Raw genomic sequence first — 16,024 nt, forward strand, 5'->3', positions numbered from 1 at the left:
ACTGCCCATGCACTTAGCAGCATAACATAATAAAACAAAGTGTGTTGTTGCTGTTTCAGATACAATGTATTCCAGATCATCTTAATGACCACAACATCTGCCGTGCGATTCCAATTCATTCAATCAATATATTTTTACAGCTCTTATTTGGATTTCACTGCTGATTGTTGGCGTCATACATTGAAGCACACAGTGACATACATACATACATACATACATACATACATACATACATACATACATACATACATACATACATACATACATACATGAACCAAGTACACCATGTTTATTTTGAACCTGTAATGAGGTCAATAATGTAAGAAGAATGGGATCCATATAGACAAGCACATACATATTTCACATTTAGATGCATTAAGCTGTAAACGGTCATTCTCTATGCTTTAGACATCCTGGCATACACTAGACAATTCTTCTGCTTGCACTTTTGACCAAGAAATGTGTTATACTGCATTATTTCTGAGCGCTGTTTTCTGTAGGGGGCATCTTCTGACACTAACTAGAATCTACAGCACTGGCTCACAAGGAAAATGTCATGACAACCTGGAACTAAGGAGTTAGTCTCTCCTGAACATAGTGTATTTCTGTCTCACCAGTTATGCTATTCCCATTTCCATCCTTGACTGGACTTTGGCTGTACTCGTCTTTACACATGTGTCTTTGAAGACTTCTTGAACATACAGTGTAAAGAGATAAAACCAAAAGAGTAAATGTGTCCATTTAACAATGAAACGGTACAATTCACAGTAATACAATACTCACACATGGATGTCTGGTACAAAATATAGGTGTAGTTTCTAAATTGTGTGCTCACTTATAAAAGGCAGACAAAAATGCTGTACAAATGTAGTAATAGGAACATAAAAAAATGAAAAGAATGTTTGAGTGACCATGTGTTTTATATACCGATTTCTATTGGACAAGTAATTATAGGCGGTCCAATCAGGTTTCAGTTTGAACTGGTTGTAAATATTGTAAATATTGTCAGTGTTGTGTACCAGCAATGTTTTAGGAAAAAATCTGAGAAAGATTGTTTGATGATTGTCTTATTTTGTAAAACTATAACTATTTATTTTTCACCGTATAGTGCAATAATACCTTAAATGTTACCTACCAATGATGCATTTGCTAAATGTGTGCAGTTGTTGATGCTATGGCTTTATGCATGTTTGGTGACATACATAATTCTTTACAGATAAAAAAGTGACATCATATTGTTGACTTGTAATAGTCAATAGTGCATTTTGTGCAAACAAAAACATGAACAGAGAAAAGATTTTCATCTTTATACTCGTATATAAAAATAGGCAATCATTGATGAAGTAAGCATACTGTACCACACTGAAAATCTCACTGAAAAAACTCTATTATGTAGATTACTCTCATGAATTTTGAATTGTTTGCTTGAATCTTCATAGAAACAAAAAAAAAACTGAGACACCACTTGAGTAACTCATTTCATAAAAAGGTGCAACAAGCATGAAGCTGCATATGTACATAGTTTGTAGAAAGTTTGTTGATGCCTAGGTATGTTATATATAACCTACAATAGTACTTCTCAAAGCAAGACAAGTTACAGATTATATTTAATCAAGCAATTTGAGCTATGCAGAGCGTATTGAACTATCCAGACAGCACTCATTCCATCAGGTTGTTTCATCTTATCGTAAGTGAAAAATTCCTGCTCAACTGCATTCGTTTTTTACCCTTTGCAGAAAGAAATGTTGAGTCACTCAAAACTGGGTGAATGTTGTACGTTTTTCAAGAACTTCAAGGTAGTCTGGATCAATATGAAGCTTGGCTTTCAGTTCCCAGTACTCACTCCTGTTTGGCTCCACATAAACAGTACTTGGTGCTGTACAATAAAGTATTGTTTGTTGTATTCTCTCAGGGTGCATATATTGATGCCGAACATCAAAGTCTGAGGTATACTGATTAGATGAATGGCCTGCATGCCTGCATGGCAGAGTATTGCTGTAAGGTGACTGTTTGTCTTGGTTTAAGACTTCTCTGTAGTCATACTGATTATCGTGTAAGGGGGAAGAGGGCTTGTTGAGAGGCTCTGGAGTGCTAACACTGTAATCGGAGCTTATTGCATTGCTGCCAGCCTCCACATCGCAGTGATTCAGGAAAGCCCCATTGAGCTCATCAAAGTCTCTATATCCATCCACCAATTTGTTTTCTGCTGGGCTGTAGACGGGTTTCTTGCATGTGTGCTCCGTAGGAGGTGGGATGTACTCATACACATGCCCAGCAGACGTTCTGACTTTTGGAATGGAGTCCTTCTTGTAAAGTCCATACTCCATGTTGAGCGAGCTAATGCATGCATTCACTGAGTTATTCTGCTCGTTTTGAGACTTTTGCCGTCTTTTTTTTAGGGTCACAAACAGTCCAGCGGCCACAAACACCGACACTATAAACAGCAGAAGCAGGGCAAGAATCAGGAAAGATAATGGAACGGTGTTGAAATGCGTGTCGTAATCCAAGGATGTTTCTATGGAGATGGTGCTGCCAGGGAACGATTCTTCAGAGGGAGGGATCATAGAAGCAAGTACTTCAGAGTTATTAGGACAGAAATTAGCTGACTTAATGTACCGCATATCCTCCCCGGCCAGCCTCTTCGGAGAGCCACAGATGACATTGTTTACAACAGTCCCAGTGCTAAGCTGCTCCAGCCACATCTTTAACTCCACAATGGCACAGGAGCAATCCCAGGGATTCTCAAACAAATCGACTTGCACCAGTGTTGTAAGCTGATCCAACACACCACTGACAGGCAGATAACGGAGATGGTTGTTACGAAGATTTAGACGTGCCAGTGTCAACCCTTTAAATATTCCCCCAGGTAAGGTCTTTAGCATGTTGTTGTTCAGGAAGAGCAGCTGAAGATTGGGTACATGCTGAAAGGTGTTAGACGCGATTTCCCTAATGACATTGTATTCTAAATACAAGAACTGCAGACTGTCTAACCCATACAACATCTCCGCTGTGAGGCGGTCTATCAGATTACCATTTAAGTACAGCCTTCGCAAATGTGTCAGATCCCCAAAGGCTCTGTCATGTATGTGAGCTATTCGATTGTTGCCAAGGTGAAGCAAATCTAATCCAGTCGCCTCAATGAAATCCGATCTGCGCACCACAGGGATATAATTCCCTGTAAGATACATCTTTTTGGGATTGTAAGGTTTGGGATTTAAGTCCGAGATGCGTTCTATCTTCCTCTCTTGGCAGTTGACATTTAGACCAAGGTCTGAAATTTGGAGATTGCATGTACAAGCAGCGGGACAGTCCAAAGGCACAGGAGATTTGGTCTGATAGGATATTATCTGACCATAGTTCTGTGGTCTGTTGGATGGAATCCGAGAGGTGGGTTTGGACTTTAATTTGCCCGCCGGACGAGGACCCTTGGTCGGCCTTGATGACGAGCGTGCAATCCCAGAGAGAGTGAACGAGGCCGTAACCGAGGAGGGTGTGGTTCTGTGGTGTGCATCAGTGCTCAGATGAGGCTGGGGTTGCATCTCATACTCAGCAATAGCTCTCCTGGGGCATAACTCCTGTTTGGAAACCTCATCAAGATCTCTACCATGAAGCCGGAAAGGGAACTCACACACCACATCGCCAACCAAAGCTGTGTAAGATATGCTCTCCAGCCAGGTCTTTAAAGCTATCAGCTCACAGGAACAGTTCCAAGGATTCTCCTCCAGCTGTAACTCCACTACACTGTTCATGTGTTCCAACAAGCCTGAATAAGGGAGCACTTTCAGTTGATTACCCCTCAAATCAAGGTGAGTCAAAGGGACATACTGAAAGAGGTTTGTGGGAAGAGTTGAAATTAAGTTGTCGTTTAAAATCAGAACCTCCAGATGACGCAACTTGCTGAAGGCATTCTGCTCCACGTGAGTGATGTAATTATAGTCAATCTGTAGATATTCCAGACTTTCAAGGCCAATGAAAAAATCCTCCTTCAAGGCATCGATTTTGTTATTATTGAGATGCAATCTCTTTAATCCCTGAAGTCCATTAAAAGCTCCCGATTCTACCTCAGATATGTCATTGTTGCCCAGGTGCAGTATCGTGAGTCCATTGTAATCAACAAAATCATTGGCAGATAGCATTTTTAAAAGATTCCCTGTGAGCAATAGATGATAGGTTGGGAAGAATACTGGGCTGATCTCTGAGAGATCAACAATCCCTCTGTTTTCACAGCTCACAGTCAGTATGCCTTCTTTCTCCTCACAGGCACACAGTCTTTGACACATGTCCCCATAATTTTCAACCATTTCCACAGTACACACAGATGTGGCAACAAACAATACGACTGTAATCCAGGTATGCATCTTTCTGCATTGGTGGCCAAACTCACTGTGATGATGCAGTGTCCTCTGTCATCTGAAGACAAAAGATACCAAAGTAAAATGATTGATGCAATTCAGCAGTTTTTCAACAAGCTCTCCAATAGGCTATAGCCTTTGGGTCAAAGCTTTAATTGCAGTGGCCTCGGGGTAACTTTTGGCTGCGGATTTAATGTGACACAATTCAGGCATACAGCTAGAATAATGAGGGATGGAATTAAAATCGGTTTCTCCAGTAACAGAGTATCTGGTGAATAAAGAGGGTAAGTAGATAAGGTGTGATCTATGTGATCTATCAAAATCCAATTAAAAGTAGGGTTATGTTCAATTGGCACATATGATACCCTTTTCAATCTAATTTAATACCTGTATGGAAAAGAAAAACTTAGGCTAACATATCTTAACATATGCTTTATACTGATATCAAGATATGCAAAAGCAGGTTTGCATAGCATAGTTTATGAGCTGGCAAGACATTTGTCCAATACTAATTTTAAAAAGCAGGAGTTCTATTCCTGTAGACAAGACTTACCTTACTTGGTACTGGCGATGACGAATTCCTTGTTTGTAATTGAAACGCGTTTAACAATATATGCTTTCAAAAGCGATTCATAATACACGCGTTCACCAACACTAATCGACTAAAAAACATAAAAGAAATGCTGATCCACCATATCTGCCAAATGCTTCTGTCTTTAACATTCTGTGCCGGAGGAGACAATGCTGCGCCTGGTGCCTGGTAACAAAGTTGCTTATTCGGTCTCTCTCTCTCTCTCTCTCTCTCTCTCTCTCTCTCTCTCTCTCTTTCTCTCTCTCTCTTACACACACACACACACACACACACACACACACACACACCCATACCCACACACACACACACACCCACACACACACGCATACACACACAGAGAGAGAGAGAGAGAGACTCGCATGCATGCACGCACAGCTACAAAACAACAAATGTATTGTGACACACGAAAGACGTCGACCTTAAAGCATTTGCTAAAGCCCTTACTTACCATGTATTTTACCCACGAAAGTCGGGAGGATGTCACATCATTTAATGTTAAACTGATGTGTAGGCATGGACTTCAACGGCCATATATTTCCGTATACACCGTCGTAATACGTTGTCATATGCAAATAATTACCAAAAATTATCTGTAATTCATAAGATTTCAAGCTTTCGTGCCCTTAAACGAGAGAGGTTTAACGCGTTTACCACCCAGTGGGAGGTAGAAACTCAAACCCGTTACTCAGAAGATGGGCAATAGTCATGACAGATTATGGCGTGTGTTCTGTGTAACCGTTTAGAAAACGTAATTTTGTAAATTGCCTAATCTAAAATGTATACAGATATGGTCACGTGTCATTGTATATTGTATGTGAATATTGGCTTATTGTGTGTGACAGTAACAATATGTAACATATTTCTCACTCAAGTTCTAAATGCAAGGCAGGCTACACCCCTACAATACTGTGAAAGAATGGTATGACTTGCAGACCAATGTATTCAAATCTTTTGCTATTTTGGGCATCTCACCTTGAGCAAGAGTTGACCAAGTGACAGCAGTTTCATACCCTGCAAACATGTGTCTGAGGCTACACGAGACTTTCTGTTCTATAAAGGGAATATATGACTCCTTCATCACTCTATTCCCCAGCAGGATGAGTCTGGGTTGAAAACATTTTGTAACAGTCCTGGTGACAGCAAGCCCCTGCATGGATTGTCACTATGCCTCACTGTTCTCTGGCATGGCCAGTAAACTGAATTATGCATTGCCTTCACATTTATATTATCATCCAGTGCATGAAATATACAATTTCACCCCTGTCATGCATGGGATATGAATTGAAAGATCAGAATTGAGGTCTGGGAAAGGTTGCAGCCAGGATCCACACATGGAAACAGATAGAAATGGGTCTGGATGGAGAGAAGATATTTTAACAGTCAGCGTCTCCAGCTATGCCTGTTTATCCGATTGTAATCCAAATCAGATTTTCCCAATCATTCGCCCTGCAGCAACAACATGGTGACATATTCAAATTCATATTCAGATAATGAACGCACAGCCAAATATTTGCCTGGCTTATTCGGAATAATTGGAAAGTAACTGATACTGCCATGCCTTGTCAGCCTGGCTTCCGCCCTAACTCTAACAGTTGTCCAGACAGAGAGAAAATGACCATGTGTTGCTTTCACACATGCTTCTTTCAGCTTATATCGAGCTAAGGTTTCTGTTTATTTATATTATTTACATTTAACAGGTGAAGAGCTAACTCCACGCTACTTGTGAGTGTGTGTTTGAACACCACCATGCTGGGGTATGGAGAAGACCTGCATCACCCTGTTCCACCTGACATGTCGTGTCACTGGTGTGGAAACTTGTCAGGTGTCGTTCTGCTCAGCTGTGTTTCACGTAGCTATCCATCATCCTCTTAGCTCTGACATTCACATGAGGACTGAGCTGGCACATCAGGCTTGCTGCCTGGGGCGGATTTTTTAACAGTGTTATTGTGCATCACAAACGCCTGTACAACTTGTGTGCGTGCAATTTTTACAAATGTTTTAGCTGGCTCCAGAGATTTGTACACTGAGAAGCGCATACTGCAGGCCCTCAGTATCTGCCTCAACCTCATCATTACCCCACTATTTGTGAATAAATTACCATTAATGTCTGTTGCAACACGATAAGCAAAGAAGTAGGTGGATTTAAAGCATACTTAATTGCAGTATTTACAGCTGTCATTGCAACTTTCTGAATGACACCAATTACACAAAATATTTGTGGTTGAAAAAAAAGTGTGTATGTGTGTGTGAGTGCGTGCGTGAGTGTGTGTGGTGTGTGTGTGTGTGTGTGTGTGTGGGGGGGGGGGGTCCTCTCCTGCCCTTCCTTTGAGGCAAGGTTCTATAATGATGCATCATGTATATATCCACAAGGCAGGAATAACATACAAAACATGAGACAGAGAGACTGAGGCATGACTTGAGCCTGATTTAATATCTTATCAAGTCTTCCATGACAGTGAATGCACTCCAGACATCCATTCGGCGACACTGCTCGCCAGCGTAGGAAAGCAACACATAATGCAAACTAATTGATTATTGGTTGCCAGGTCTGAAATGAACAAATCCAGTTGTTGGTTTCATAACTGTGACTGATGGGAATGTTATTAGGCAAGCGTTATTTTGCTATTTTAGAGTCACATAGCGTAAAGTTATGCGGAGACATTTGGACCATAGTCGGGCCTGAGGCGTTATAGCCCAGTGAACTCAAGTCAAGTGAATGAAAGATGTTACAGTATACATGTACTCATCATGACATCATGTGTTTCAAACAGATGTGGAACTATGGATTGATGTGAAAAATAAAAGAGTGTTGCCACAACAGCGTTCATTAGCAACATTAATAGGGACAGTGCTTTTATTAGAATTACATCACCGAATGCATCATCAACAGAACTCATTTAAAGTGTTTGTCTTCTGGCAAAACTGTATTCTCAGCAGACTTGTCAAAAAAGGCTAAGCAGGCAATTCATAACCGTTTCATTTAAGAGTTGCTTTGCAACTGCAATTTTTATCAAAATTTTCAGTTTGAAAATATGACTCAGCACACGCTCTTCCTTCAGTGGCCTTGGCTGCTCCCCACATCTGGGTAAATCTCCAAGGTTTCCCATCCTCACAAACAAGCTGGGACTGCATCTGGTACGTATTATTTGGTGAATGACACACTGTGGAGGCCTGAAATACACCTTGTTTAGATGCCCTGTTACCTAGACACAGTGACTATCAACATGCATGAACACTAGCTGGCAAAACAAGAAAATGGGAAGATAAATATAGGCTCCTTTGATGATGGAAGATGTGTGAAAATGGTGGACAACAAGAATATTGCACTTTGATTGGCTGATGGAGTTTTCATGTACAACAGCGCCCTCTGCTGACAGGTCTGACGACCCCAAAATCGAAAAACTGAAATATGATAAATATCTTCTTCTTTGGAGTAGATTTGACTCCTTTCTTCAGACATTTATATAAAATACATTTAAATTACAGAAAGTTTTACCAAAATGACAGCCTTATTATTGCTAATTATGAATTAATAATTGTCACCTTTGAGTCAGACTTTTTTCTAAACGTGTTCTTGTTAAGATTGCTGCGTTTTGAACTTCTATTTGCTTTTCATGGCACATAGGCCTCATTGACCTGAGCTCATACAACTAATTTTTGATTAAAATATAATGCATGGAATATTTTGACCACAACAAATACTCAGATGAACCATTTTGTGCTGTTTATCACATGCATGTGGAGGTTTCACATTCATTTGTAACGACTAGTCAGTTTTGAACGGGAACACCACAGGTGTAGACTACACAAGTTGAATAAAACACCTAAAATGTAAATATGTATTTTGTAGTTTGATGCCCTGTGTGGGCCAAGTCATGATACCTATAACAAGTGTTTTTTGTGAGGCTTGTGAAATAGTTAGAGGGTAAGCTGTATAAGCTTGCCTGGGCAGAAAGCAAACAGCTAACATCGTCTAATATCACCGTGCACAACGTAGCCTGCCAGACGTAATAATATTTTAGTCCTCAGGGTGTCAGTGGTAAGTCAAAATCGAAAGCTGTCCGCCTCATGTTTGATTGTCTAATGTACCACTTTACTCCTCTTTTCTCGTTGACTCAATACTTACTGGCAAGCAGGAGTAGGCCTTCAAAGACAAACCACTTGAGGTTGTATCAGTTGTATGCCGTGTTTGAAACAGAGCTATTTCACAGGAACAAGTACAACTATCGTTTGAAAAGAAACATTTGCAATTGATTTCATGGCCACAAAGAATGGTGGAGTAAGCTCACAATAGCCTACAGTGTTGCCACATTTCCTATCAAGTAAAGGTGTTCCAGGTGAAACGCAGTGGCATTTTGATTGTACTGTAGGATGTCAGTAAGAAAACACTAATGGATTGTTATTGATGTGAACAAGATAATGTAATGACGAGATCTCAGTCAATTGCTGTGTAGCGTCTGGTTGTGCCCAGATAGCACAAGGTCTCCCTTTTCCTCTAATTGAATGCTACACTCCTTATCTTTATTTCACATGTTGAAATGGCACTCATGAGTACTAGATATCCTGTTCGCAGTGTATAGATTTAAAAGAAACTCAAACAAGGTGTTTTGAAGAGGTTAAGAAATATGTAAACATGTACACCCAATACAATTTCAAAGCAATGAAGATCTGGCTATGCATGAGGTCTTGAATCTATGTGTGGAAGCAGGAACAATGGTTATTTCAGACAAGGCTGTTTTCTCATTTTTCTTAGCTTAGAGGACACTTGTGTTCTTTTGTCTTCAGGAGGTAAGCAAGACTTGAATAGTGAGCTTCTATTTTGTTCGAGCACTGTGTTATGCACTGCTATAAATGTCAACTGTTGAGATGAAACTCCCGAAGAAGCAGGTTGCCACAACACATCTGCAAAATGAGAAATTACAAGAGAAATTCTGTGGCAGTATGAGACTAGCTTTATTTAGCTGTGTTTCTTTAATTCCTGGGAGCACAGCAAGCACCAGGGACTGCACACAACAAGCCCTGATTACAACCCCACCATTAAAAAACGCAGGTCTGTATGATGTTGCCACGGTAACACACATCACTTATTTTATGACAGCTTCTGCTTTCCATCTCCTGAAGCCATAATATCCTCCCAGTAAAAGTGTTAAATACATATACACAAATAAATATGACAGGCTGCATCAATGCTGGGATTAACTTAACACATATTACTGTACATTATTTTTTTTTGCCCTTTGTAATTTCTTTTTTACTCCCATAAATGAAATAAAAATAAAAATACCTCACCAGTTCATTTGGTTAATGTTTTTTTGTCAAGCGTAGAAATGTATGATTTTGTATGTGCATCTGTGTGTGTGTGTCTTTTCTTGCTTGTGTTTGCTGCATCTTGGTGTTCCTGCTTCTGTCACGCTCCAGTAACAGTCATTCAGCTGACCATCTCCTTCACCTTTCTCCCACTCCTCCCATGCGAATTTTGTTATAAAACAGCCTGGGAAACAGGCTAAGCCCACATCAACAGTATATACATTCCCTTCACGTTTATCAGACCATCCACAATTCAAACAGTTATGGAGTTTCTTTCATTTTCAGCTCATATTTGTATAGCCTCAGGCAGTTATCCAGGGTAATACACGATTGCATACAGGGCTCAGACAGCTGTATATCACAAATACTGTTATGTCTCTCCTGAATAATCCCTAGGACCTCACACTTTGGAGAAGAAATTTCACCAGCTAAATCTGTTATAAACTCTAGTTGCTATGCGCAATGTCACAATCAATATTTCAATTAAATATGTGCATATATGCATGAAACTATACTCGTGTTGCTACAGTACCCAATATGTATCAGCCAGGATGAAAATGAGGGAGGAAGTCTGTACCGCATGTTTAATTGTAAATTCAAAGGATAAAGGGATAATTACTTGCCATCAGAGTGAGTGTGAAACTAGAAGATAAGGGGTGCCAAAAATAGATGATGAAGTGAATTCTCTTCATGAGTTATGCCCGAGCTCACAGAAAATTCTGTAAAGGAAACACTTTGTAGAACATCTTTCCACAGGAAAATACAGATCCCACTTTTAGGTTGTTTTGGTCTCTTAAATTGTTTATAATGTTCCTGTTGGGTACAATTAGCATGAGCTTATATCCCAAACTCACTGAAAATTCTACAAAGAAAATGAGCAAAAGAGAGACTCAGCATATTATCATTCAACAATGTTAGGATGTTTTGGCCTTTTAAAGTGTTCATACTGCTCTCTTGGCTATAATCACTATGAGCTTATATCATTAGTGTGTTATCAATATGCAAATCTTCAGAGCACCAATGAATTTCTAACCTAGTTAACATGGAAACAGCTGTAGTAAGCATGGCTGATAGCACCTCTCTCTGACTGATTAAATTGCAATCGATTTCTGCCAAATGTCAGGAAACGCGAGGGTCCAGTGCCATTTAATGCATGTCAGATGAAAGCTGAAGGTAAGGGGGTTCTGTTATCACTCATGTGTCACCTCAGCTGGAGAGTGACAGAGTGGTGCCAGGGGTTTAATTGGCGTTAACACTTGGGCTAGGGAGCTACCGGTGGAGTCTCAAGGCAACGGACAGTCAATAGTAACTGAACCAGAAGGGCAGCATCTGACTAGCCTTGAAGGAAAGTGGTAATTATCTGAATTTTAATTCGAAAAAAATAACAAAGATAACCATGAGTTTGCATAGTGAATGTTTGAACATGTCACATATATAGGTGTACAGTATAGTAGATGATTAGTTGTTACAAAGTTTTTTGGACAGATGAATGTGCCTTCTTTTACTGACGTGAGAATTGTGAATGCTGTTGTCTGTCTTTTTAGTCCATGTCACAGGTCAATGTCTGGACCCAAGTTGTGATTTCTCTCTACTCTTAATCATGGTCAAACACTCAATGCAGCAGGGTTAAAACCCTGTTTTGATATGATTTTAGCATCTGCAGGTATTTATCCATCTGAGATGATTATTCCTCTGATTATCCAGGTGACTTTGCAGGAAATTCAGTCATAAATCAAGACACCCTCTGGTCAGAAAATGGCTCCATAGTAAATATCTATGACCCTCTCATTTCTGCACAGAGACTTCTGGCAAAGCCATAAAGCACATTGTCACGAGTGACTGGCCCCTCTCCAAAGCCATTAATGATGTGATGATTGAACTCCTATTCACAGAATAACCCAGGACACTTAAAATGTCACATCAGGTTTGTCAGAGAATATTGTTCTGACAGTCCAAGGTCACAGGAATATGGAGTTAACTTGTATCTTCACCATTTTTTGCTTCATTGATGTGTTCTCTGCACTTTCTTTTGTCAGAGTATGTGATATGTGATTACAATGACCTAGACTAAAAGCTATTCATTTACACTGTATATATTTTTCTTTTGTCAGTATTGGGTCACAGATTTACAATGAGGAGAACAGGAACAGAAATCGATGGTTGCAGAAACTCCAAAGGATTTTGTAATAGAAGAAAAGCTATTGAAAACTGCAAAGATTTCATATGATTCCAGACTTAATTAAACGATTCAACAGTATGCTCTGAATACAAAGGATAAAACTGAACATCCTTCAACTTTCTAATGTTTACACAGGACACATTTCATTTATTTTCTGTCACCACTCATTACGATTCACCGCTCGTGCCTTTTATCTTCCAAGGATAGCACACTATGCCCATGAAGAACATAACCAGGTCATCCTTTTCAACATACAGCTTTCTAGTCAGACAGCGAAGCTTTGTGTTCCACCAAACTGCACATTGATTCAATAAACTGTTATCGATTGCACTTTTTTTTCGCCTTCATTTTATCTGTGATAGCAGACAAATGTGCCTCAGGGTTGAAACTCCAGCAAATCCACAGGGCTCCTGCAGAATCTAACGGAAGGGTTAATAAACCAAACTACACATGGACGTTTGACCCATTATGGCTCTGCAAGAGGCTATGGAACCACCTAGATGAAATTGAGAGGGGGGAGACATAACCCCATATAGGAGAAGTGTTCTTGTTGGATCCTCTCTGATCCTGTATTCTCTCTTGGTCTGGAACACTTAGCTATGATTGGCAGATTGGAGTGTATTTGAACACCTCCCAGAGGAGCGGGCCATAAGTAACACAATTTTAACAAGCACTCAAGATGGTCTTGCAGTCCAGTTTTTTTTTCTCTCTTTCACTTGCTCAGACAGGGTCTATGTAAAAGGGTGTTAATTCCCAGAGGTGAGACTACAAACTAAATGCAGTCAACAGTGTCATAGTCTCCTAAGAACTGGAGCTGTACAACTTTTTTTCAGTCTGTTCGTTTCTTTCTAACAGACAGCCCTGTCATATCAGTAGAGACTCACATTGAAAAATACAGTGTTGATGTCCAACTGTATGATATGCTCTTCATTTGTCACCGCTGAATGAACAACTTAAATGTCTATATGCCATATTAAGAATGAATCATGTTTGAAAGATCCATCTGGAAAACAACTTTCTTTTTTTTTTATACCCAATTGCTACATTCCCTATCTGCAAAGTCTGCTGCCCTAGGCACTCAAACATTGAATGATGTTTAAAGTTGACATGAAAGTGCATCCTCTATTTTGTTTATGGACCATTTTCTCACGTTTACCCCACCAACAACTTATGTTCAAGTGGAACTACATCCCAAACCAGGCGGTGGAGGTGAGAGACAAGCTCTTAATCGTTGGGTTTATTGAATTATTGAATTAAAGGCTTAAGTACTCAATTCTTCACAACTGAATGGTACACTGCTCATTCTTTTTTTCTCATCTGAATAGATCATTTGTGTATGTAAAATTTCAAATAATGGGGGTTTACACAGATCGGTTTCATTGTCTGCAAATCCTATTCATACTGACTGTAATCATTGTCACAGAAACGTCATATTTCTCCAGCCGAGCATGCCGGTCTCTAATCTGCTCTCAGTGCTTCTCAACAACTGTGGGGTTTGTCAAGCAGTTGTTGCTCTGTGTTAATTAAAGGAGTTTCTCTTCTTCCAAGAACATATTTCGCATAATTACATCTGAAGTGTGAGTTTAGCCATTTAACCTGCAGTCATTATTTTTCAGATATACCATTGTGTTTTTTATTTAAAGGGTAAATGTGTTAAGTGGCTCGCTTACTTTAAGCATGACATTAACTCCTAGTTTTGTGTGCAGTGCTCTGAAACTCTGGGAGTGATTTACAGAGAAAGATGTAATGTTACTGTCTGTGTTTCCACAGGACTGAGTTGCTGTGACCCACGCAATTTTCTTCTGAAAGAGTATTTCAACTTATGCAGATGAGCTCATCAGAGCTGCCTGCTGAGATGAGACATCTAGGTCTGGAATTGTGTCAATACGAGCACCAAAACAAATGCAAATCAAAATCCAAATTAATATGTATTCCCTAGGGGGGAACTGGGTCGTACTTATACAGTAGTCGTCTCTCTCAAAGATGACAGGATTCTGTTATCTGGAACATATGGGGAGCAAGGCATCTTCCTACTACTGCTCAGAGACATGGTGAACACATCGTTGACTTGGTTTGGAAACAACTGTGGGTTTGACAGAAAATAGTAGTTCAGGGCAAAAACTGTTTTTGCTAATGTGATATTTTGTAATTTAACCCAAAGGCTTTTGAGATTCCATCTGTAAGGAAACACAAAAACATCCAGATATAGTGCTGGGTTTGGTTCTGTTTACCTATGTGACACTGTTCACATCCCAGCATGAATTTGAATTCATGCAGCTGTTAAGAGAAACTGTCACCAGCAGAAGGAATAACAGAATATGTTTGGAAAAAGCTCAACCAGTATGGACTGGATGAGATTAATGTGGGCTGCCTCACCATTGTTGCTGTCCATCAACTTTAGTCAAAGTGCTTGCCTTTGCTGTGGAATTCATTGCACAAGGCTGTAATTTGATTGTAACCCATGTTGTTGCTTGTGACAAACTGTTTTTCTCGTCCTCAAAATGTTGCACAAACCACCTTGTCACTTGTCAGACACACAAACCTTATTCAAATTGACAGCAATCCCTGGCAGACTTTAAATTCAAGTATGCCAGTCCAGCAACATAAACAAGACTGCCTTGGGTACATGGCAGGCATACTTAAGTAGCACTAGCTACAGTGATTTGTTGCCTAATGAAGTGCACTGAAGGGCTGAGGTCAACACATTTCACATTATATACCCAACTTCATGTTGCCTGATTGTATTTGTAGGCTTGCAAGGGTAATTAGTTGTCTGTAAAGCACCTTGATTGCAGTTGATACCTTGATGCTATGAAATATCACTTGAAGGAGGTCTTAACCATTATGTTCAATATGCCAGGTTCCTTTAGGCAGGTGTTTGATGGGTTGGTTATTTTATGACAGCATGATAAATCACGTCAGCATTTAAGCCATAGTTCGGAAAGGGTGTTCCCAATCCCAGTGAATAGCAAGGCATAGTAGCTTCAAAGGCATCATTTTTCAAAATAAATACTTTACATATTCACAAAACACATGTGTATAGAAATTTAATAAAATACACAACAAGTACAGTAGCCCATATTCACTTGAAAGCTCACCTTATTTTGCACATTAATTGCAGCGAGGACAACAATTAAATTACAAATACATTCATAAAAAAACTGTCAGATTTTCAGGAACCTCAAAAGGTTTCTTGAAAAGGGAAATTTCCTGTACTACTAGTCACCATTAATAGTTCATAAGACACTTCACTTTTGTTTTGAACTTCAATGATATGTATTTCAATTGTCAGATTTTCGAAGGTGTGTTATTCAAACACTTAGTGGAAACAAAAGCAGATCACTGTACAGAAGCAGACAGGACTAAACATCTTTACAGCAGCAATTCGTTCAACAGCCTGACAAAATTGGAGCTTAAAATGTGTAAAATACAGACACCTAAATTGACAGATACACCATAAAAACACGTGATGGCACAAAAGCATTTTCCCCAACACCACTCTGCAGTAAAGGACATACTTATATTTTACCTTAACACATCACAAAATCAAAAACAGATACATTTGATGGTTTTTGGTTATGCAGTGCATGTATG

At 39.6% G+C, this 16,024-nt stretch overlaps 1 protein-coding gene across 2 annotated transcripts; it reads right to left on the reverse strand.

Moving 5' to 3' along the window:
- Nucleotides 1-261: 261 nt before the first annotated feature.
- Nucleotides 262-5,588, reverse strand: slitrk5b (SLIT and NTRK-like family, member 5b). Of its 2 annotated transcripts, none has more exons than XM_062456681.1 (2): nt 5,393-5,588; nt 262-4,410 (listed from the first exon to the last, which is right to left on the reverse strand). In XM_062456681.1, the coding sequence occupies exon 2, from the start codon at nt 4,356-4,358 to the stop codon at nt 1,755-1,757; it is 2,604 nt and encodes an 867-aa protein (XP_062312665.1). In that variant the 5' UTR covers nt 4,359-4,410; nt 5,393-5,588; the 3' UTR covers nt 262-1,754. The 2 variants fall into 2 exon arrangements, with proteins under 2 accessions (XP_062312665.1, XP_062312664.1); XM_062456680.1 differs by lacking the exon at nt 5,393-5,588 and adding an exon at nt 4,906-5,066.
- Between the last annotated feature and the right edge of the window lie 10,436 nt (nt 5,589-16,024).

The sequence above is a fragment of the Osmerus eperlanus genome, chromosome 3, assembly GCF_963692335.1.
Source record: "Osmerus eperlanus chromosome 3, fOsmEpe2.1, whole genome shotgun sequence".
In the NCBI taxonomy this organism is placed as follows: domain Eukaryota; kingdom Metazoa; phylum Chordata; class Actinopteri; order Osmeriformes; family Osmeridae; genus Osmerus; species Osmerus eperlanus.